The 21,221-nt window shown below is 45.8% G+C and overlaps 2 protein-coding genes across 4 annotated transcripts in view; one reads left to right on the top strand and one right to left on the bottom strand.

The window, feature by feature from the left end:
- The window catches only part of LOC133466601 (serine/threonine-protein phosphatase 4 catalytic subunit B), a 32,855-nt gene extending 24,808 nt beyond the window's left edge, over positions 1 to 8,047 (top strand). For all 3 annotated transcript variants that reach the window (XM_061750496.1, XM_061750497.1, XM_061750495.1), the window contains one exon: positions 4,158 to 8,047. In XM_061750496.1, the coding sequence (XP_061606480.1) occupies positions 4,158 to 4,287 (130 nt within the window). In that variant the 3' untranslated portion in view covers positions 4,288 to 8,047. The remainder of the gene's footprint in view (positions 1 to 4,157) is intronic.
- A 4,476-nt stretch (positions 8,048 to 12,523) lies between these two features.
- On the bottom strand, positions 12,524 to 20,941 carry clpp (caseinolytic mitochondrial matrix peptidase proteolytic subunit). Its single transcript, XM_061749223.1, has 7 exons — positions 20,721 to 20,941; positions 18,749 to 18,847; positions 18,118 to 18,189; positions 17,925 to 18,021; positions 16,537 to 16,724; positions 16,329 to 16,434; positions 12,524 to 12,819 (listed from the first exon to the last, which is right to left on the bottom strand). The coding sequence occupies exons 1-7, from the start codon at positions 20,730 to 20,732 to the stop codon at positions 12,596 to 12,598; spliced, it is 798 nt and encodes a 265-aa protein (XP_061605207.1). The 5' UTR covers positions 20,733 to 20,941; the 3' UTR covers positions 12,524 to 12,595.
- Positions 20,942 to 21,221: the final 280 nt, after the last annotated feature.

Genomic DNA, 21,221 nt, shown 5'->3' with positions numbered 1-21,221 from the left:
ATTAAAAGTTCATGCAAATGTGCAGCTTGTGAGGGACGAGACAGGGTGATATCACCAATGAGCAAAATAACTTCCATCTCTTTTCAGTAATCTAAGTTAAGTGAGTGTGGACAAATGAACAAAATGCACAATTTAGGCAAAGTTTCACAAAGTTGTAATAACGCTGCAATCAGAATTGAGTTATGTGGATCTCCGCTGTCAGTAAGTGTATGTGGTAGAGCAGGGCTAACCAACGACCATGAGTCAGCAGTGGGTCTGTTCTAAAAAAGCTCGCCTGTGATGGGACATGATGTTCTAGGAATTTCTTCAATTTACCTACTGTGCATGTTTTGGGATGTGGGAGGGAACAGCAGCCCGCCATCCCCACTATACACAATGTTGGTGGTACACTGCTTCCCCCGCCTGAGTGGCCGAATGGTGGTCTAGAATTTCCCCGAAGCCATCCGGGAAGTCTTCATGGCCTCACCGAACTCCTCCCACGTTCGTGTTTTTGCTTCAATGACCACCAAAGCTGCATTCCGCTTGGCCAGCCGGTACCCATCAGCTGCCTCAGGAGTCCCACAGGCCAAAAAAGCCTGATAGGACTCCTCCTTCAGCTTGACTGCATCCCTCACCGTTGGTATCCACCATTGGGTTCGGGGATTGTCGCCACGACAGGCACCGACCACCTTACGGCCACAGCTCTGATTGGCCGCCTCAGCAATGGAGGCGCGGAACATGGTCCTCTCGGACTCAATGTCCCCCGCCTTCCCCGGAACATGAGCAAAGTTCTGTCGGAGGTGGGAGTTGAAACTCTTTCTGACAGGGGATTCTGCCAGACATTCCCAGCAGACCCTCACAATACGTTTGGGCCTGCCAGGTCAGACCGGCATCTTCCCCCACCATTGGAGGCAACTCACCACCAGGTGGTGATCGGTTGACAGCTCTGCCCCTCTCTTCATCCGAGTCTCCCAGACATGCGGCCGCAGGTCCGATGACACGACCACAAAGTCGACCATCGAACCGCGACCTAGGGTGTCCTGGTTCCAAGTGCACGTGTGGACAGCCTTATGCTTGAACATGGTGTTTGTTATGGACGATCCGTGGTAAGCACAGAAGTCCAATAACAGAACACCGCTCTGGTTCTGATTGGGGAGGCTGTTCCTCCCAATCATGGCCTTCCAGGTCTCACTGTCATTGCCCATGTGAGGAGTGAAGTCCCCCAGGAAAATGGAGTCTCCAGTGGGAGCGCTCTCCAGCACCCCCTCCAAGGACTCCAAAAAGGGTGGGTATTCTGAACTGCTGTTTGGTGCACGGGCACAAACAACAGTCAGAAACCGTCCTACCACCCGAAGGCGGAGGGAGGCTACCCTCTCGTCCACCGGGGTGAACCCCAATGTACAGGCGCCGAGCCGGGGGGCAATAAGTATACCCACACCTGCTTGGTGCCTCTCACCGTGGGCAACTCCAGAGTGGAAGAGAGTCCAACCCCTCCCAAGTGGACTGGTACCAAAGCCCAAGCCATGTGTGGAGCCGAGCCTGACTATATCTAGTCAGAACGTCTCAACTTCACACACCAGCTCGGGCTCCTTCCCTGCCAGAGAGGTGATGTTCCACGTCCCTAGAGCCAGCTTCTGTAGCCGGATTAGATCCCCAAGGTCCCTGCCTTCGGCCACCGCCAAGCTCACACTGCACCCGACCCCTATGGCCCCTCCCACAAGCGGTGAGCCCATCGGAAGGAGGACTCACGTTACCCATTCGGGCTGGGCCCGGCCAGGCTTTTGAATCCAAAAGGAAGTTTATTTTTAGCCTTGTCCCGTGTCTTTAGACGTACTATTGTAAATATCTAAATATATAATATATAAAACGCGACCGGATACACTTGTTATCACGGCGGCGACATTGCGATGCGTGTATTATAAGAATAAGTTGGGGAAAACCATGTGGTGGTGGGCACCGGTGCTCGGGAGATTACGTTCATTTAAGGATTGCTTGAGGTATGTTCACGTACTTTTAATATGATACGGCTCGCAAACAGGTAACAAAACATTATGTAGCCTAGCAAGCTGGTGCTAGCACTAACTGTTGTACGTAAACATGCCGGCGTTATGTCGAATCATTGTGTGAAGTAATTACAATGTAATTTAATTACAGTAAGTTAGCACCCATTATTTCTGTTGTAATGTTGGTTTGACGTGACTTATTCAAATACAGGACCTGACGAGAGCATTGATTTCCAACATTTATGGAGCGAAGGCACATATTTTACAATTGGAAAATTTCACGGCACACCAGCAAACAAAAATGTCACAAAAAGTAGATACACAGTAAATACTGTGTGTATAGTGAGTACGGAAACCTCCTTTCAGAGCTCCTTAAATTTTTCACTTTATGGTATCTTGCAGCCATTTGGCTAAAATAATTTGCGTTCATTTTTTTCCCTCTTTAATGTACACACAGCACCCCATATTGACAGAAAATTGTTGAAATTGTTGATTTATTAAAGAAAAACTGAAATACCACACAGCCATAAGTATTCAGACCCTTTGCTGTGACACACACACATTTAACTCGGGTGCTGTCCATTTCTTCTGATCATCCTTGAGATGGTTCTACACCTTCATTGGAGTCCAGCTGTGTTTGATTATACTGATTGATTAGGAAAGCCACACCCCTGTCTATATAAGACCTTAAAGCTCACAGTGCATGTCAGAACAAATGAGAATCATGAGGTCAAAGGAACTGCCTGAAGAGCTCAGAGACAGAATTGTGGCAAGGCACAGATCCGGCCAAGGTTACAAAAAATTGTTTTCCTGCACTTCAGGTTCCTAAGAGCACAGTGGCCTCCATAAGCCTTAAATGGAAGACGTTTGGGACGATCAGAACCCTTCCTAGAGCCGGCCGTCCGGCCAAACTGAGCAATCGGGGGGAGAAGAGCCTCGGTGAGAGAGGTCAAGAAGAACCCAAAGATACAGTTGGGAGATGGGAGAAAGTTCTAGAAAGTCAACCATCACTGCAGCCCTCCACCAGTCGGGGCTTTATGGCAGAGTGGCCCGACGTAAGCCTCTCCTCAGTGCAAGACACATGAAAGCCCGCATGGAGTTTGCTAAAAAGAAAAAACCTGAAGGACTCCAAGATTGTGAGAAATAAAATTCTCTGGTCTGATGAGACCAAGATAGAACTTTTTGGCCTTAATTCTAAGCGGTATCTGTGGAGAAAACCAGGCACTGCTCATCACCTGTCCAATACTATCCCAACAGTGTAGTGTGGTGGTGGAAGCATCATGCTGTGGGGGTGTTTTTCAGCTGCAGGGACAGGACGACTGGTTGCAATCGAAGGAAAGATGAATGCGACAAAGTACAGGGATATCCTGGACGAAAACTTTCTCCAGAGTGCTCAGGATCTCAGACTGTGCCCAAGGTTCACCTTCCAACAAGACAATGACGCTAAGCACACAGCTAAAATACTGAAGGAGTGGCTTCAGAACAACTCTGCGACTGTTCTTGAATGGCCCAGCCAGAGCCCTGACTTAAACCCAATTGAGCACTTCTTGAGAGCCCTGAAAATGGCTGTCCACCAACATTCACCATCCAGCCTGACAGAACTGGAGAGGATCTGCAAGGAGGAATGGCAGAGGATCCCAAATCCAGGTGTGAAAAAGGTGTGCATCATTCCCAAAAAGACTCATGACTGTATTAGCTCAAAAGGGGGCTTGCCTCTATTAAATACTGAGCAAAGGGTCTGAATACTAAAGGCTGTGTGATATTTCAGTTTTTCTTATTTAATAAATCTGCAAAAAAAAACAAAAAAAAAACACAATTCCATTTTTTTCTGCCAATATGGGGTGCTGTGAGACTGTTTATGGCTTTTTGTCTGACACTGCAAAAGTAGGACTTATAAATTTGTGCTTCGCTGTTTGCGGCCACTGTAATGTAAGTAGTGCAAGTCTGCAGGGATCCGCTTGGAAGTATGGAAGCCACTAAGAATTATCATTATTATATTTTTTAAATTGACCTACCCGTAAAACTGATCTGTTGATTATCGACTAAATGCACAGTCCCAATTCTTGATTCCTTTTAAACTTTTCGATCTGGAAAATCGTAAGTTCACGGAGGTGTTGTGTTGTCAATGTATTGTCAAATGCCGTCCACACAATCTTTTTCTTTTTGCTCATACAGATGTGGTAACGTGGCTGCCATTTTGGAGCTGGATGAACATTTACAACGAGAGTTCATCATATTTGAAGCGGCGCCACAGGAAACAAGAGGCATTCCATCGAAGAAGCCAGTTGCAGACTATTTCCTGTGAAGTCTTAGGAATGAATTTCCCCAGTCGCCATATAACATTTTGAACTCCGTGCAGTTTGACTGAAAAGCTGCAGAACCCTGACAATGTCAAAACCATCAGATCATGTTTCTTCTCTTTCTCACACTATAAATTCAACTCCTCACTCATGTAAATTTATTTTCAATATGGCACGTAGGAGTATTTTTCCTTTTTGAGAAAAAAAAATCTTTAGGTTTCACAATTTATAATGTGATAATTGGCGAGCTGGCCAAAGTGAGGCACTGTATTTACTGTTCTTTTGTCATTGGTTCTTTTTAATCTAATCTCTCTAGATTTATCCATTTTGATATTGTCAGAATAAAGCTTTTGTATTGGTGTTTTTGCTAAATAAAAGCCACTTGTGCTTAATGTTAAAATGGCTTGTTCCTAAACTCATTCACTGGACCAAAGGTGCTTTCACGTATGCAGTCTTTAGACTAGGGCTGGGGACACCTTTTTCCGATAACATCTTCATTATTAAGTCCCCCGCAGGGGCCAGACGAAATTAGTTGGTGCCTACTTAGTTTTTTTGTTTTTTTTTTTATATTTGAGCTTCACACGATCAGGATTTTTGGAGCCAATCAGAGAGTTTCAAAAAAACTATCACTGATCCGATCACAAGATGGAGCAATGTGTCTATTTAAATGACTTGTTCATTTTCTGTATATACTTGTGTACTGTACACTGAGTATCTTCAGAAGTATTCTCTAGCATTTCAGACCAAATGCAAACCATCAATGACCTCTAGGGGGCATTCAAGGATTGGCCACTGACATAGTTTGTACAGAAAGTATTCAGACCCTCTTAAATTTTTCACTTTGTTATATTGCAGCCATTTGCTGAAATCATTTGGGGTTTTTTCTCAATGTACACACAGCACCCCATATTGACAGAAAGTATTCAGACCCTTTGCTGTGACATATTTAACTCTGGTCCTGTCCATTTCTTCTGATCATCCTTGAGATGGACTTGATTAGGAAAGCCACACGCCTGTCTGTATAAGACCTTACAGCTCACAGTGCATGTCAGCAAATGAGAATCATGAGGTCAAAGGAACTGCCTGAAGAGCTCAAACAGAATTGTGGCAAGGCACAGATCTGGCCAAGGTTACAAAACAAATTCTGCTGCACTTAAGGTTCCTAAGAGGACAGTGGCCTCCATAATCCTGAAATGGAAGACGTTTGGGACGACCAGACCCTTGCTAGAGCGGGCCGTCCGGCCGAACTGAGCAATCGGGGGAGAAGAGCCTTGGTGAGAGAGGTCAAGAAGAACCCAAAGATCACAGTGGCTGAGCTCCAGAGATGCAGTCGGGTGATGGGAGAAAGTTCCAGAACATAGGTGTCAAACTCAAGGCCGGGGGCCTGAGGCGGCCTGCCACATTCTATGTGGCCTGCGAAAGCAGATCATGCTCTTCTGTGATTTTTGCCAAAATCTGTACCCAAATTCCAAATTGTCATAATAATAAACAATAATGTTGAGATATTGCATTTTTCTGTTACCAAACCCTTCTTCAACAGTAACTTAAACAATACTTGAACAAATTATCAATTATTATCCTTGTCTTCTGATTTCAAAACTAGTTAGCCCTCAATTTGTTGCGTAATGGTAGTAATATGATTTGGTGATAAAACATTTCACTGTTCTAATGGCCCTCTGAGGGGAATCATAACTACAAAGACAAAAATGAGTTTGACATCCTAGAAAGTTCTCGAAAGTCAACCATCACTGCTGCCCTCCACCAGTCGGGACTTAATGGCAGAGTGGCCCGACGGAAGCCTCTCCTCAGTGCAAGACGCATGAAAGCCCGCATGGGGTTTGCTAAAAAAACACATGAAGGACTCCAAGATGGTGAGAAATAAGATTCTCTGGTCTAGAACTTTTTGGCCTTAATTCTAAGCAGTATGTGTGCCGAAAACCAGGCACTCCTCATCACCTGTCCAATACAGTCCCAACAGTGAAGCATGGTGGTGGCAGCATCATGCTGTGGGCGTGTTTTTCAGCTGCAGGGACAGGACGACTGGTGGCAATCGAAGGAAAGATGAATGCGACAAAGTACTGGAATGAATATCCTGGACGAAAACCTTCTCCAGAGTGCTCAGGACCTCAGACTGGGCCGAAGGGTCACCTTCCAACAAGACAATGACCCTAAGCACATAGCTAAAATAATGGCATGGCTTCAGATCAACTCCGTGACTGTTCTTGATTGGCCCAGCCAGAGCGCTGACTTAAACCCAATTAAGCATCTCTGGAGAGACCTGAAAATGCTGTCCACCAACGTTCACCATCCAACCTGATAGAACTGGAGAGGATCTGCGAGGAGGAATGGCAGGTGTGAAAAAGGTGTGCATCATTCCCAAAAAGACTCAAGACTCATGTATTAGCTCAAAAGGGGGCTTGCCTCTACTAAATACTGAGCAAAGGGTCTGAATACTTATGGCTGTGTGATATTTCAGTTTTTCTTTATGAATAAATCTGCAAAAATGTCAACAATTCAGTTTTTTTTCTGTCCATATGGGGTGCTGTGTGTAACATTGAGGACAAAAACTATTTGAGCAAATGACTGCAATATAACAAAAAATCCCAAAATGTAAGGGGGTCTGAATACATTCCGTACCCACTGTATATAATTCTTCTCCTGGTATTTCAAAGAAGGCGGCATGGTGGAAACATCTACCTCACAGTTCTGAGGTCCCGGGTTCAAATACGGCCTCCTCTGTGTGGAGTTTGCATGTTCTCCCCGTGCCTGCGTGGGGTTTCTCCGGGTACTCTGGTTTCCTCCCACATCCCAAAAGCATGCCGGGTAGTGTAGCGGTTACGCTCGATGGAAAAGTTGGCAACGGAAACCCCCAACAACTGGTAACCTCTGCATTCCTGACTTCTGACCCACTAAACCAGTCTGTTTGCACAAGACACAGGAGACCTGGTTTTCTTCTCAACTGGGACACAAACTAGTCATCATCCACCCCCCCACCACCACCACCACCAGCCATCCTGACTGCTTTCTCTCCAACAAAGACCCTTTTTTTTGGAAGGTTTTGGAAACCCTCCTTTGAAATGGGACTATTCGAGACAGGTTGACAACAATGAAATAACTATTTGCCGCCTTTTGCTGGAACTCAAAATGAAGCACAATGAACCGGACGCTCTGGGATCATTGGTGGAACATTAGTGACACCCGCTGGCGTTCAAGAGTTACTGCAAGCCGGGAACTGGTGCCCGGCAGTTTTCACCGAATTTCATGTCTGCTTGATATTTTGCAAACTTCCAACACGTCTGCTGGTTGAATCTGTTTGTCAACCGGATATGATTGTATTTACCTCAGAACAAACACAGAAATGTTACATAATAAACATTGTGTTCTTAGCCACCAAATAAGGTGGAAACACTGATTGCATAGATTAACCATGATGTGTGTGTGTGTGCGTGACAATGCAAACGCTGTTTGTGCAGAAAAGTGACTTTGACCACTTGTATAATAGCTTGTGCAAATATGCTGTTGTAAACCTGTTTACGGGATGGGGCGCAAAAGGGAGTGGCGGCCCAACAGCTATTGAATGAAGCCGCTCCTCCTGCGCTTGTATTGTAAACTATAAATTGGGAGGACTGCTAGGAAAGGAGCGCCATTTCCTATCCATCTGCACTGCGGATGTGAGGTTCGGTGTGAGGGAAAGGAAACCGCCCTGAATTCGGATGAATTTGTAGTCTTTACTGAATTCCTGATATAAAACTGATCAAAATGCAACCTGTGTGAGTTTTTGACTGGTTACCTTTGCTCAGTGAGAAAAAATGAACACGCAGTGGTGAGTGTGGCAGTAGTTTATTAGTTTGGGCCTTTTGGCCTTGGGTGATAGGGAATAGCGCTCACTCGCCAACAATTGGTGACCCCGACATGATCTCAGGAAAGGGTGTTTTCTGGATTCCGTAGTTACTCTTCTTTTCCGCCTTATCCAAGGCCGGCCGTTTTCAACAGGGTCATGGAGAAACCTGTTTATTCAAATTCTCCTGATTGGCTGCTAATTCAGATTGTGATATAGTGGAATGAGGAGGAATACGTGGAGGTTTAATTGTAGGCCAACAATTCACTTCAGAGGTCCGGAACCTCGTGCCAGGGGCACAAAGGCAGTAGTTTGGATACCCGGCTGCTGCCGAAGTCAATCCCAATAGTAGGCATCCACGGCGCGCAGTGCTGTGTCTCTGTGAAGAGTTGAGTTAGTCCGTGTGGTGGAAGCTGGTCTCCTCTCACGTCGGACGCAATACTCCGCGTCGCGGTATTGGGCGGTGAGACCCGTCGGGTCGACCAGGGTTGGGAACCCTTGTAGCAAGCCAGAAAACCAGCAAATAACGAACTTTTATTTTATCTTTTGTGTGTTTTGATTTGTTATATTGGAGTTTACTTGGAAAGGAGAAAATATTTAGATTGACCTCAAGGGGATTGGAGATGGTAAAATTACTGTCGGAGAACAAATTATATTGATGTGGCCTCATTTCAAGGAAAGTATTCCCAGGGATGTGGAGGAAAAGTCAAAGGCGATCCAAAGGATGAAGGGTATGTTGCAAGGATGCCAGGATGCCGGCTTCTTCTCTAAAAATGAGAAAACCAATATATTACAGATTTTGGTTCGAATTCGTGATGCGTTTGCGACGCGTGAAATTGCGGAAAAAACGTGAGAAGAATAAAAACGTGTACTGCAGCAGAATAAAGATAAGCAGAAAGGCTTTTTCAAAATGTTCTGCCGGATAGTCTTGCCTCACTCTCTCCTGGTGCTGTTTAAATTTAAGTGCCACTAAATTACATTAAAGGTTAGTTTTTAAGAATTGAAAAGGTTAGAAAGGCTGTGTTTGTCTGCGTCTTTATGTGTGAAAAACGCATTAAAGCTTCGGGTTAAAGTCCCTGGCGGGATCCCGCCTAGAAAGTTTTTTTGAATCCTTGGATTCAGCCGGTGCGCCAATCTTTAAACATTGGCAAATTCGAAAAGGTTGAGATTCCCAGACTCCGTGACGACGGACATTTAAAACTATTTGGCGGGATTTCAATCCCGAAGGAACTGTGAGGCGAAGAAGAAGATTGGTTATGGGTTGAAAAGCCTGTGCACAAAATAAATGGTTTATGCTGACCCCACTCTGTGATAAATGGAACATTTGATGGTTTGTAGTTTATTAGTCTCGAACGAATTTCAACAGAAATTGGATTTGACGTCCTGTGAGAGACAAAATTAGGCCAGCTCACATAATAAAATATTTGCAGCGAATTGCAAGGGTCTTAAAAGCAGAAAAAGCGGTTTTTAATCCGAAGGCTCCTAGAATATAATTAATTGTCTTAGAAGCAGCAGAAAAGCGATGGAAGTCGCGAGACAATAAAAAAAAAAAGGGGGGGGGAGCAAGCCAAAGTTGTCCCTTGGTTGTAAACATGTAAATAATCTGTGTGGTCACGAGGGCCCCTAAAAGATCGTGTTCATGTGTTTTATTTGTCCGCCTTGGTGGAAGTTTGGATTCGGAGGTTACATACAACTATATATCCAACTATATGACCTATAACTGTGTAAACAGAATGATAATGAAAACCTATATATATCTATATACCATATAACTGTATAACACATATGTAGATATACAGTATGTCATATACTATATACTATCATTTAATAGCTATGTATGTATATGTGTGTGTGTGTATATATATATATATATATATATACGATATACGATATCATCTTTGGACCTGATGGTCTTCAAGAAATTGATGCAGTTTAAAGTGACTAGTAGTGCGATAATCTGGGACAATGTCGATTGTGCAAATGTTGCAGATGCTACTCAGGCAACATGAGTGGCCAATATTGGTCATCAACAGATATGCATGCAAACAGTGCAGCGTGGCGAGACGACGACAGTGAGTGCACGAGTCATATATAATTGGCCCGACAGAAATGTGACAACAAACGCAAGACAAAAAAATTGGCAGGATGTTGCAATGGAATTGTAAGTTAGCTGTTTAAGAAGTTGATGGCAAGAGGGAAGAAGCTGTTGGAATCTCTGCCAGTTTTAGTTTGCATTGTTCGGTGCATGTGTCTCTGTTGTGCAGATTTATGAGAACAGTTTCCCAGCATCACCTTTAAGTGTCGCCAAAGCACCAAAAGCTGCAGAAACGTGCGTACGCCAGCCACGCAGTTGGTGCGAGGGACCGCACATTTCCACCGTCACGCCACTCTTGATACATCTGAACTTGACCGTGCAAAAGAACGGACGCCACGTTTTTGTGCGTACGCAGCTTTTGTACATGAGGCCCCTGGTGACCAGGATGTGGAGGGTCCAAGAGGATTTTGCATGCTCTTGTCTTAGTTCTGGCAGCGTGCAAGTGCTCAAGGGTGGGTAGGGGGGTACCAAGGAGCTTTTCAGCAGTTTTGATTGTCCGTTGCAGTCGGAGTTTGCCCTTTTTTGTAGCAGCACCACCGCCGCTCCACCTGCTCAGTGAGAGACTTCCTGTGAGGCGCAGGGTTACCAATCGGGACCGCCACGCCAGACCAACCAGCGGGGGCGTGGTCGTGAAGCGAGAGGTAGGGGTAGAGCGAGATCGGGGGTGGCAGTGGGAGCATGTTTCAACTGTGGGGAGGGGGGCACTGGGCGAGGAACTGTCCTACTCCGAGGTGGACCCAATCAGAGTACGCCTACAATTATGTGTCATCACCACAGCAGTGGCAGAATGCAGTGCAACCTTGAACAGGTGCAGTCACAGTGGTTTGGGCCGCCACGATGTCTACCGTCGCAACCGCATCTGCCACCGAAAGCCTACCTGGCATCGCCACCTCCGGGCCAGTACCCCACTTGGCAATAGGGGTGCCCAGAGAGCCTCGGCGTGCAGGGTTTGGCAGACCCCTGCATTCCGGTGACTGTAGATGGACATAATCTCTCCATGATGGTTGACACTGGTGCTCGCTACTCCACATTCAGCGAATTGCCTCCACGTGTTCCAGTGAGTGATAGAAAAATCCCCCTGGTCGGCTTCTCAGGGGTGCCAGAGGCTCTGCCGTTGACGCATCCTACTCCCGTGCGTGTGGGAAAACAGACAGACTCGTTCATTTATTTTGTTCTCCAACTGCCCAGTAAACCTTATGGGCTGTGACATGCTCATCAAGTGTGGAGCCAACATCCTTTATGGACCTTTTGGGCTACATGTGGTCTTCCCAGATGGGACTGAAATTGACTGTGACTATGCACCAGGGGCACCATACTCTCTACTGCCCCAACGGCAGATCAAGATCAATATGTTGACATATGTCGGGTGGCTCTGAACCCTGAGTCTTCCTCCTCCCGCGGTGTGCACACCCTCTATCAACTCCGGTCTCCATGGCTGACTAGCCTGCACCCTTACACGCCGCCAATTGACCCGTTACATCCCATGATCTTGTCTATCAAGACCACTTTTCAGCTCAAATTGAAGGTCACCAGTGGTCACTATTTTCTGACTATTGTATGTCATTTCAACTGGCATTGGCTCACATGTTTGTCTTCCGCAGGAGCAGGGGGACTGGTACGAGATGGGGGAAACGGCTGTACCACACATCACATTGACTATTGGAGGTAAGCATCAGGCGAAAGGATCTGGGTTCCATGGTTAAACAGTGCGCTAAAGCCACCGATTGGGTCCAGACTGCCATTCCCGACGTCGAATTTCCATCTGCTATGTTAGGATATCGCATTTCAGCCCATGTTACACATTCCTCGATTCTAGAACATCACCAAATTTCACGTGATCACGGTGGAGAGAGAACGGATCACCATCGTTCACCATGGTTTGTGCTTAAAATCGAGATATTTATTGCAAGCTTCTAATAGCGCATGATTTCATAGAAACACCCAACCATACTTGAAATAGCTAGTTTGTTAACCCTAACCCATGTTGTACATCAGTGGGGTACTGACACAAAAAAGGTTTTTATTCTAAATAATAAAACAAGGATGAATGCTGATAAAAAATGGAGGAGTTCCTTGAAAACTAAATCACGATTTAGTGCCAAGATGTACAACAAAACCCCCTCAGAAGCCTCAGCCAGGGCACTTTGGGCCCATGTTGGAAATGAGGGGTGAATTTAAAAATCATTTATTGCACTTATTACAGACAAAAAAAATAAGAGTTCCTAAATCCAGTGATGTGGGTTGCAGGACGCCTGCATGGGTCTTACACAGACGTGGAGGAATTGATGCTGCGTAGTACGGACAGAAGGCAATTTCCATTTTTTAATAATCACAAAAGGTATACATGTTTTTGCACAAGTTTGCCAGGGTCACTTATGGCTTAGGTTAGTGAGAGGGGTGGGGTCGGGTGTCCCAGTTGAGGCACCGAGTTGAGTTCTGGAGACTCCAGGGTTGCAGAGGGACTAGCTGCTGTGCCAGACTCTTTGTGAACCAGCTCAGGCTCATCTTTACCGGCTTGAGGTGGGTGGACCAGGACGAGGTCGATAAGACCAAAGTCCTGGGCCTCCATGGGGCTCATGTAGCGGTCTCTCTCCATCACATTCTCTGGAAGACAGACAAATGAAAAGACTCACACATTTTCCACACACTGACGATTTACCAGAAGTTATTTGTAATATGCAAACACATTACATTTCATTTGACAGCTGTATACAGAAGTGTGAAAGGGTGATTTTATTGAGTTCACATTCCCAATTGCAATGAAGTTGTGTAAAACACAAGACAATGATTTGCAAATCCTTTTCAACCTACAGTGGGTACAGAAAGTATTCAGACCCCTTCAATTTTCCACTCGTTATATTGCAGCCATTTGCTAAAATCATTTAAGTTCATTGTTTTGCTCATTAATATACACACAGCGCTCCATAATTGTTGCGGATTTATTCAAAAAGAAAAACAAACATCACACAGTCATAAGTATTCAGACCCTTTGCTGTGACACTCGGGTGCTGTCCGTCTCTTCTGATCATCCTTGAGATGGTTCTCCACCTTCATTGGAGTCCCGCTGTGTTTGATGATACTGATTGGACTTGATTAGGAAAGCCACACCCCTGTCTGTATAAGACCTTACAGCTCACAGTGCACGTCAGAGCAAATGAGAATCATGAGGTCAGAGGAACTGCCTGAAGAGCTCAGAGACAGAATTGTGGCAAGGCACAGATCTGGCCAAGGTTCCGATTTTTTTTTGTGCGTCCATACGTTCAATTGGCAGTAAGATGGTCTTGTTTCCGGTGAGGGTTGGACTCCGCCAAGGCTGCCCTTTGTCACTGATTCTGTTTAGAACTTTTATGGACAGAATTTCTAGGCGTAGAGGGGGTCCGGGTTGGTGGCCTCAGTATTGCATCTGTGATTTTTGCAGATGATGTGGTTCTGTTGGCTTCATCAAGCCGTGATCTCCAACTCTCACTGGAGCGGTTCGCAGTAGAGTGTGAAGCGGCCGCGATGAAAATTAGCACCTCCAAATCTGAGACCGTGGTCCTCAGTGGGAAAAGGGTGGAGTGCCCTCTCCAGGTCGGGGATGAGATCCTGCCCCAAGTGGAGGAGTTCAAGTAGTTCACGAGTGAGGGAAGAATGGAACGGAAGATCGACAGGCGGATCGGTGCAGACTTTGTATCGGTCCGTTGTGGTAAAGAAGGAGCTAAGCCGAAAGGTGAAGCTCTCCATTTCATGGTCAATCTACGTTCCTACCCTCACCTATGGTCACGAGCTGTGGGTCGTAACTGAAAGAACAAGATCCCGGATAAAAGCGGGCGAAATGAGTTTCCTCCGCAGGGTGTCTGGGCTCTCCCTGAGACGCTTGCTGCTCCTCCACATTGAGAGGAGCCCGAGGTGGCTCGGGAATCTGATTAGGACGCCTCCCCGGTGAGGTGTTCCGGGCACGTCCCACCGGGAGGAGACCCGAGGGACGACCCAGGACATGCTGGAAAGACTATGTCTCCTGGCTGGCCTGGGAATGCCTCGGGATCCCCCCGGATGAGCTGAATGAAGTGGCTGGGGAAAGGGAAGTCTGGGCTTCCCTGCTAAAGCTACTGCCCCCGCGACCCGACCTCGGATAAGCGGAAGCAAATGGATGGCTAGATGGACAGTAGGGACCGCGCATCGGTCACAGCTCGGGCCCTAATATAACAATTTGATATCTCTGTAGTTGGCCGCATTCATCTTTCCTTCGATTGCCAGCAGTCGTCCTGTTCCTGCAGCTGAAAAACACGCCCACAGCATGATGCTGCCACCGCCATGCTTCACTGTTGGGACTGTATTGGACAGGTGATGGATGAGCAGTGCCTGCTTTTCTACACACGAGCCACTTAGAATTAAGGCGAAAAAGTTCTATCTTGGTCTCATCAGAATCTTATTTCTCACCATCGAGGAGTCCTTCAGGTGTTTTTTTTTTTTAGCAAACTCCATGCAGGCTTTCATGTGTTTTGCACTGAGGAGAGGCTTCGGTCGGGCCACTCTGCCATAAAGCCCCGACTGGTGGAGGGCTGCAGTGATGGTTGACTTTCTAGAACTTTCTCCCATCTCCCGACTGCATCTCTGGAGCTCAGCCACGGTGATCTTTGGGTTCTTCTTGACCTCTCTCACCAAGGCTCTTCTCCTCCGATTGCTCAGTTCGGCCGGACGGCCGGCTCTAGCAAGGGTCTGGTCGTCCCAAACGTCTTCCATTTCAGGATTATGGAGGCCACTGTGCTCTTAGGAACCTGAAGTGCAGGAAAACAATTTTTTGTAACCTTGGCCAGATCTGTGCCTTGCCACAATTCTGTCTCTGAGCTCTTCAGGCAGTTCCTTTGACCTCATGATTCTCATTTGCTCTGACATGCACTGTGAGCTGTAAGGTCTTATATAGACAGGGGCGTGGCTTTCCTAATCAAGTTCAAACAGTATCATCAAACACAGCTGGACTCCAATGAAGGTGGAGAACCATCTCAAGGATGATTAGAAGAGATGGACAGCACCCGAGCTAAATATATGAGTGTCACAGCAAAGGGTCTGAATAATTGTGGCTGTGTGATATTTCTGTTTTTCTTTTTTAATAAATCTGCAAAAATTTCAACAATTCGTTTTTTTTCTGCCAATATGGGGTGTTCTGTGTACATTATCCATCCATCCATTTTCTGAGCCGCTTCTCCTCACTAGGGCGTGCTGGAGCCTATCCCAGCTATCCTCGGGCAGGAGGCGGGGTACACACTGAACTGGTTGCCAGCCAATCGCAGGGCACATACAAACAAACAACCATTCGCACCTACGGACAATTTAGAGTCTTCAATCAACCTACCTTGCATGTTTTTGGGTATTTGGGAGGAAACCCACGCAGGGACGGGGAGAACATGCAAACTCACACAGGCGGGGTCGGGGATTGAACCCCGCTCCTCAAAACTGTGAGGCAGACGCTCTAACCAGTCGCCCACCCTGCCGCCCTGTGTACATTGAGGGAAAAAAAAAAAATAATAACTTCAAAAATTTAAGGGGGTCTGAATACTTTCCGTACCCACTGTAGATGATTGTAACGGAGTAAAAGTACCGTTATTTCTTAACAGCAGAAGCGGCGCAAGTGTTTTTTCTGGTCTCGTCAACTCCTGCGACTTATCCAAAGCAGGTCCCGAGCGCACAGGCGGAACCTCCAGGCCGTTGCGCTCGCATATTAGTGCGCCGCCAAGTAATATTCAGAAATTACATCTGTGTATGGATGGTGGATGTGTGGAATGGATCTAGCTGCCAGCGTTCAAGGAGTACGAAACAGCCGACGGCGGCAGCGGCAAGAACGGTGGACCCCCGATGGGAGCTATATGATTCACGTAAATGGCCGATTTTAAGTTCAAAACTACGAATTTTGCCGAAAGGCGACCGATTTGCATGTATGCGTTGGGTCCAAAACCGAAAATGGACATTTGGACAACTAAGAGACATTTCGGTGCATCACTTCACCTGAAAAGGTAAGTGCCAGCAAGGCAGCCTACAAACTTGGTTCAGTGACACCAGCTCTGGCAGAAGGAATGGCCTGTAAACTTCTGGTTTCAACTGTACTGTGCTGTATTCAAAGAGTGGAGATACGCTACCTATGGTTTCTAGCAGTTGCCCAGTGTGTTTGGCATAGAGATGGTTGATTTGTTTCTTCAATTTCAGGATCTCCTCAGCCTGGATGGCGATGTCAGTGGCCTGACCCTGGAACAGAAGATGAATTACATTGTAATGCAAGATGCATCAAATATTTGATCGCTACCAGAAAATCCCCTCGTCCTCATTTGACATTTGGTTATCTCTTACCCTGGCACCTCCAGATGGCTGGTGGACCATGATACGGGCATTGGGTAATGAATGCCTCATGCCTGTTGTCCCTGCTGCCAGAAGCAAACTACCCATGCTCGCTGCTTGACCAACACACCAAGTGGAGATGGGATTAAGGATATATTGCATGGTGTCATATATGGCCAGGCCTGCTGTCACCACACCACCTAGGGGAATTGAAATTGCATATACACTGTGCAGGTTTTTTGTCTTTACCAGGGTATGAGCTCATCAAGAATACATAGCCTTGTTAATATACACTGTAGCGGATACGCCAACGGCCCGGTTTTCATGCCAACTCCAACAAGTGATACTGTTACATTCCTGGCGCCGTATAACTGATCGCAGGTCTCCTCATGACTGGCACAGCATGGTTGAGGCCGGGAAGGAATTGATCGCTGACTGCTGAACAATGGAACACGATCGAGCCCCCCAGTGGTGGTTCGAGACACTGCAATCCCACCGTGATGCCTGCGTGACTGTGTTTTTCCAGGTTGCCTTCCCAATTCGTTTCTTCTGAATGTGCCATTGTGTTTGATATCACCCTGTAAAAACTGATTTGCCAAGACCAACGTATTTTACATTAATATGATATGATTTTTAAACCCATTTTTATGGGCCAAATTGAAGACTAAAGCCAAGTCGATGGGTGCGGAATTTTCCACTTCCCCTGTCCCTCCGAAACGCCCCCTGGATATTTAACCATTGGCTCCCGCCTGCTCTTGGTTCTCGGCTCTCTGCTCCACCTGGCAAACATCCCTCCGCTACGGGCCGACTTCGGCCAGCCCCCCCTCCCACCCCACCCTTTGTTCGAACCACGGGGTTTGGGCCAACGCGAAACCTGGGATGGCGACTCGGCTTCCCGGCCTCTACTTGTCCACCGCCGGGCAATCGGAGAAGCTCCTTATAAAAGTGCAAGTTACGCTTCCAGCCAAGTGTGAGCTCTCAGATTTACCAGCGGGTCCATGAAAAAGGCAGGAAGAGAAACGGTTGCATTCTCCCACAGAACGCGTGATCAACAACTTCTTTTTTCCCCTTTTGCACCCGTTTGACTTTTTTTCATCGTTTTTCCTCGTCTGGAGCAGCTGAGACAAAAACGCAGGAATTTTCTGGATTGACGGGGGAGTGTGCTGCTAACTGTGAGAGGCGGACCAGCAGAGAACGTGAAGATTTGTACCCGATAGTTGCGATATAGTCATGTGAAACACCTGTGATACATGGAGTATAGTCCATATATCCCCCCCACCGCGACTGAAAAAGCAGTTTTCCTTTTTATGGTGGGCTGCTTTTCCGATAATGTCCAATTCGAAGAACAAAAAACGTACTCTCAAAGCCACTGTAATGCAATAACAATAATAATGACTTACCAGGGCTGTTGATGTACATGTGAATTGGTTTGTTGTTGCTTTCTGACTGAAGAAAAAGCAATTGGGCAATAACCAGACTGGCCACAGCGTCGTCAATCTTGGAGGGGGCGGCAAATGAAGAGGGGATCAAAAATACACTGTCATCATCATGAAAGCACATCACAAAACAAAATCAATAAAGCAGGAAACTTACGGGACCCATTACACAAATGATCCTCTCTCTGAGGAGGCGAGAATATATGTCATAAGCCCGTTCTCCTCTGCCCTGAAAGGAAGAAGCAGAAAAGAAAAAATGAAGTATATCTACCAATGGTGACTGCGACAACATTCGGATGTTGGTTGGGTTGCGCAGAGAAGACGAGGCTGGCGTTTGTTGTCCGCCGTCTCAAAACAAAACAAAAACAAATCTTTTAAGCGATTGTAATGCCCAACCAGTATGGCTAACAAGTTTCTGCTCCTGGGGCCTCACGTGCGTGGATTTCTTACTGAAACATGGCGTACGCTCAAATCCAGTAAAACATTTCCAGATGTGCGTACGCATCAATCCGAGCACATCCCAATCAACGTGGAAATGAGCGCACATGTTGGAGTAGCCGATTCCTCCCTGTCCACGCCTACATTTAAATATGCAAATCATATTTAAATGAACCCCGCACCTGGGATCGCAATCGCCACACGATCGGAAGAAACAGAAAATGAGCAAGGCAGCGAAGAAAAGGATTTTTTCTGTCAAGTGGAGGCGCGGGAAGAAAATCCTCCGGCGTGAACAACAAGCGAATGGGACAGCGTGTGTGCGGTGGGTCACAACAGCGCGTTTCACTGACCGTTTGCTCTATAACGATAGGTATTAGAGGACTTCTCCATGCAGGACTGTGGTGGATAGATCTGAATTTCAGTCCCTGCCTCACACTTCGGAACACGCTCTAGAAGACAAGAAGCAAGCAAGACAGAAAATAATGAATACATTTTAGGGGGGAAAAATGGAAAACAACCTGAACCACACAATATTAGGCTTTTTCTTTTTGTATAAATTGTCCTAATTTTAATCGGCCCTGCGATTGACTGGCAACCAGCCCCACTAAAGGTCAATTGGTATACCACAAACCTAATGAGTACACGCTGTAGAAATAGTTTTTGATCAAGTGATCTGTATTTGTTCGTCCGCCATCTTCGAGGTTATGCCAGGTTTGAAACTGAAAGACGAGGAGCAGAGTCCCGTTTGTTTTTTCTGTATAACCCTGATTGGTTAATATCAGCTCGGTTATGCATTTCCAGCATGATAGGGCTCAAAACAATGATCTCGATATTTTTAGGCCACATCGGAATACACGAGATGTATCTCGACATTCTGAGTTCTCCTGTAGATCGCTCTTTCGATGTTAAAATTAACCCTTGAATTCAGAGATGCCAGTTCAGGGTGGAGCGCCTCTCGCCCGAAGATAGCTGGGATAGGCTCCAGCACACCCGCGGCCCTGAACACGATAAGCGGTATTGAGAATGGATGAAAATCCAATCATTTTACTGTTTGTTATCTAGCCAAAGGTCACACTTGTTTCGAAGGTAAACAAATATTCTCAAGAAATCTAATCGAAAGTTCCGTTTTTGTGCGTTCTTTTACAAACGGTCCTTCTTTGTCACTCGAGCGTCTTTCCCCAAAATGCCTCATTATGTCGTTGCAAACACCAGAGGGATCTGTGAGCCCAAGTGCCACGATGAGGCGGTCATTTTGCATTCACACAATAGCAGACAGCAAAATAAACGGTGTGATTTCTGAAACATGAACGAATATTTGTGGAAGTATTGAACTATTGCAACACTTTACCGTTATTACGATTGCATAAAGACAAGAGTGTAATGTAACGGATTCATTTATGCACTTGTATCTGCAGAGCTGGAAGGACAACACGTAAATTGTGACGTAAATTGTTTTTCATGTCTTTATAAAAAGAAGTGTATTTCAATGGGCCACCACCGTTTTCTCTGTCAAAGATTACCTTTACTATGAATGCCTAAAATTTTAAATATGACTTTAAGCGTGCCTGTTTCACCATGTGAGACATTTACCCATAGCTAAATTAGCTTCATTTAAAACAATATTTATATATATATATATATTTTTTTTTTTTTTTTTACAAGTGCCGTCACCGTTATTCATCAAATGAGATGAAAACGACCATTAGTAGTGGCACCCTTTAAACAAAGATTTACAATAAGAACAGTCAATACCAACAATAAAATAAATACGAGAAAAAGGAAGAACTAAATAAATAGATCATTCAAAGAAACATTATATGCAATAATACACAAATATGAGTTTTAAGTAGAGATTTAACAGATTTTTACGCTCGGCTGTACGTTTTTGTTGCACACCACATAAGTGAAGACGCTACTTTTTTTTAATTTATTTTTTATTATATAATAACTTGACTTTGCCATGCAATTGCTCGGCTTATCTTTAACAACATTCGCTCGGCGAGTTCTGTATGAAACAAAACGTAGACTCGTTTACTATGACGCGGATGCTGTGCAAACTGACGTGACTGTCGTGCAATGGCATAGAAATGCCAAAGCCGTGTTAGCGCGTTTTCATAAGGTCTCATGCTTGTGTTTCCATGGCTTGAAATCGTTTCGAAACGCGGACCTCCTACTTCGAGAACACAACGAAGACTACTCGCATTGGATCACGAACGAACGTTACGGTTACACGGGGCGTGAGCGAATACCCATGTATGAATTCATTTCGCAGTGTAAATCCTGGCGAGTTGTTTTATTAAAATGGTAGACAGTAGTACTGACCGTCAAAAGCATGTTCACAATTCGAAATAGAGTGTCCCAAAGTGACTCGGGGCCTCTTCGGATTCTTGTTTTTGCTAAGGAACTTTCCTATCCTATCCGAGCAAGATAAACCGGAAGTACTAGGAAGATGGGACGTTCGAATTCTACAAAACGCATTGGAAAAGTGCCTGGCTGCCACCTTCAAGCCATCTTTAGCACAGTTAGGAAAGGAAATGTATTACCCACAATCCTTTAGTACAGCAGCAATATTTAAAGCAACAGATCACTGACGAGGTTTACAGACCACACGAAGACGCACGAGGGTCACGTTCGAGGCTAAAAATAATTGAATACAACTTTTATCCGAGTAAAAGAAATAGTACATAACAGTATATATTAGGGGTCGGCAACCTTTGGCACGGGTGGCAGTCCGTGGCAAAAAAGACTGGCACGCTGGGTGCCAGTGTTTCCCATTCCCATTCATTGTGTATGCCTGGGTATATACGCCAGCGCAATGGAGCA

Source organism: Phyllopteryx taeniolatus, chromosome 16, assembly GCF_024500385.1.
Source record: "Phyllopteryx taeniolatus isolate TA_2022b chromosome 16, UOR_Ptae_1.2, whole genome shotgun sequence".
NCBI lineage: Eukaryota > Metazoa > Chordata > Actinopteri > Syngnathiformes > Syngnathidae > Phyllopteryx > Phyllopteryx taeniolatus.
Note: the sequence above shows the minus strand (reverse complement) of the source record. Positions and strands in the feature narration are given on the sequence as shown.

What these genes read in the sequence shown, in the direction of transcription:
- clpp (XM_061749223.1), bottom strand. An exon ending in TCATTTGTGTAATGGGTCCC is followed by an intron (nt 18,022 to 18,117) that starts GTAAGTTTCCTG and finishes GCCCCCTCCAAG; the next exon opens with ATTGACGACGCTGTGGCCAG. An exon ending in AGCCATCTGGAGGTGCCAGG is followed by an intron (nt 16,435 to 16,536) that starts GTAAGAGATAAC and finishes CTTCTGTTCCAG; the next exon opens with GGTCAGGCCACTGACATCGC.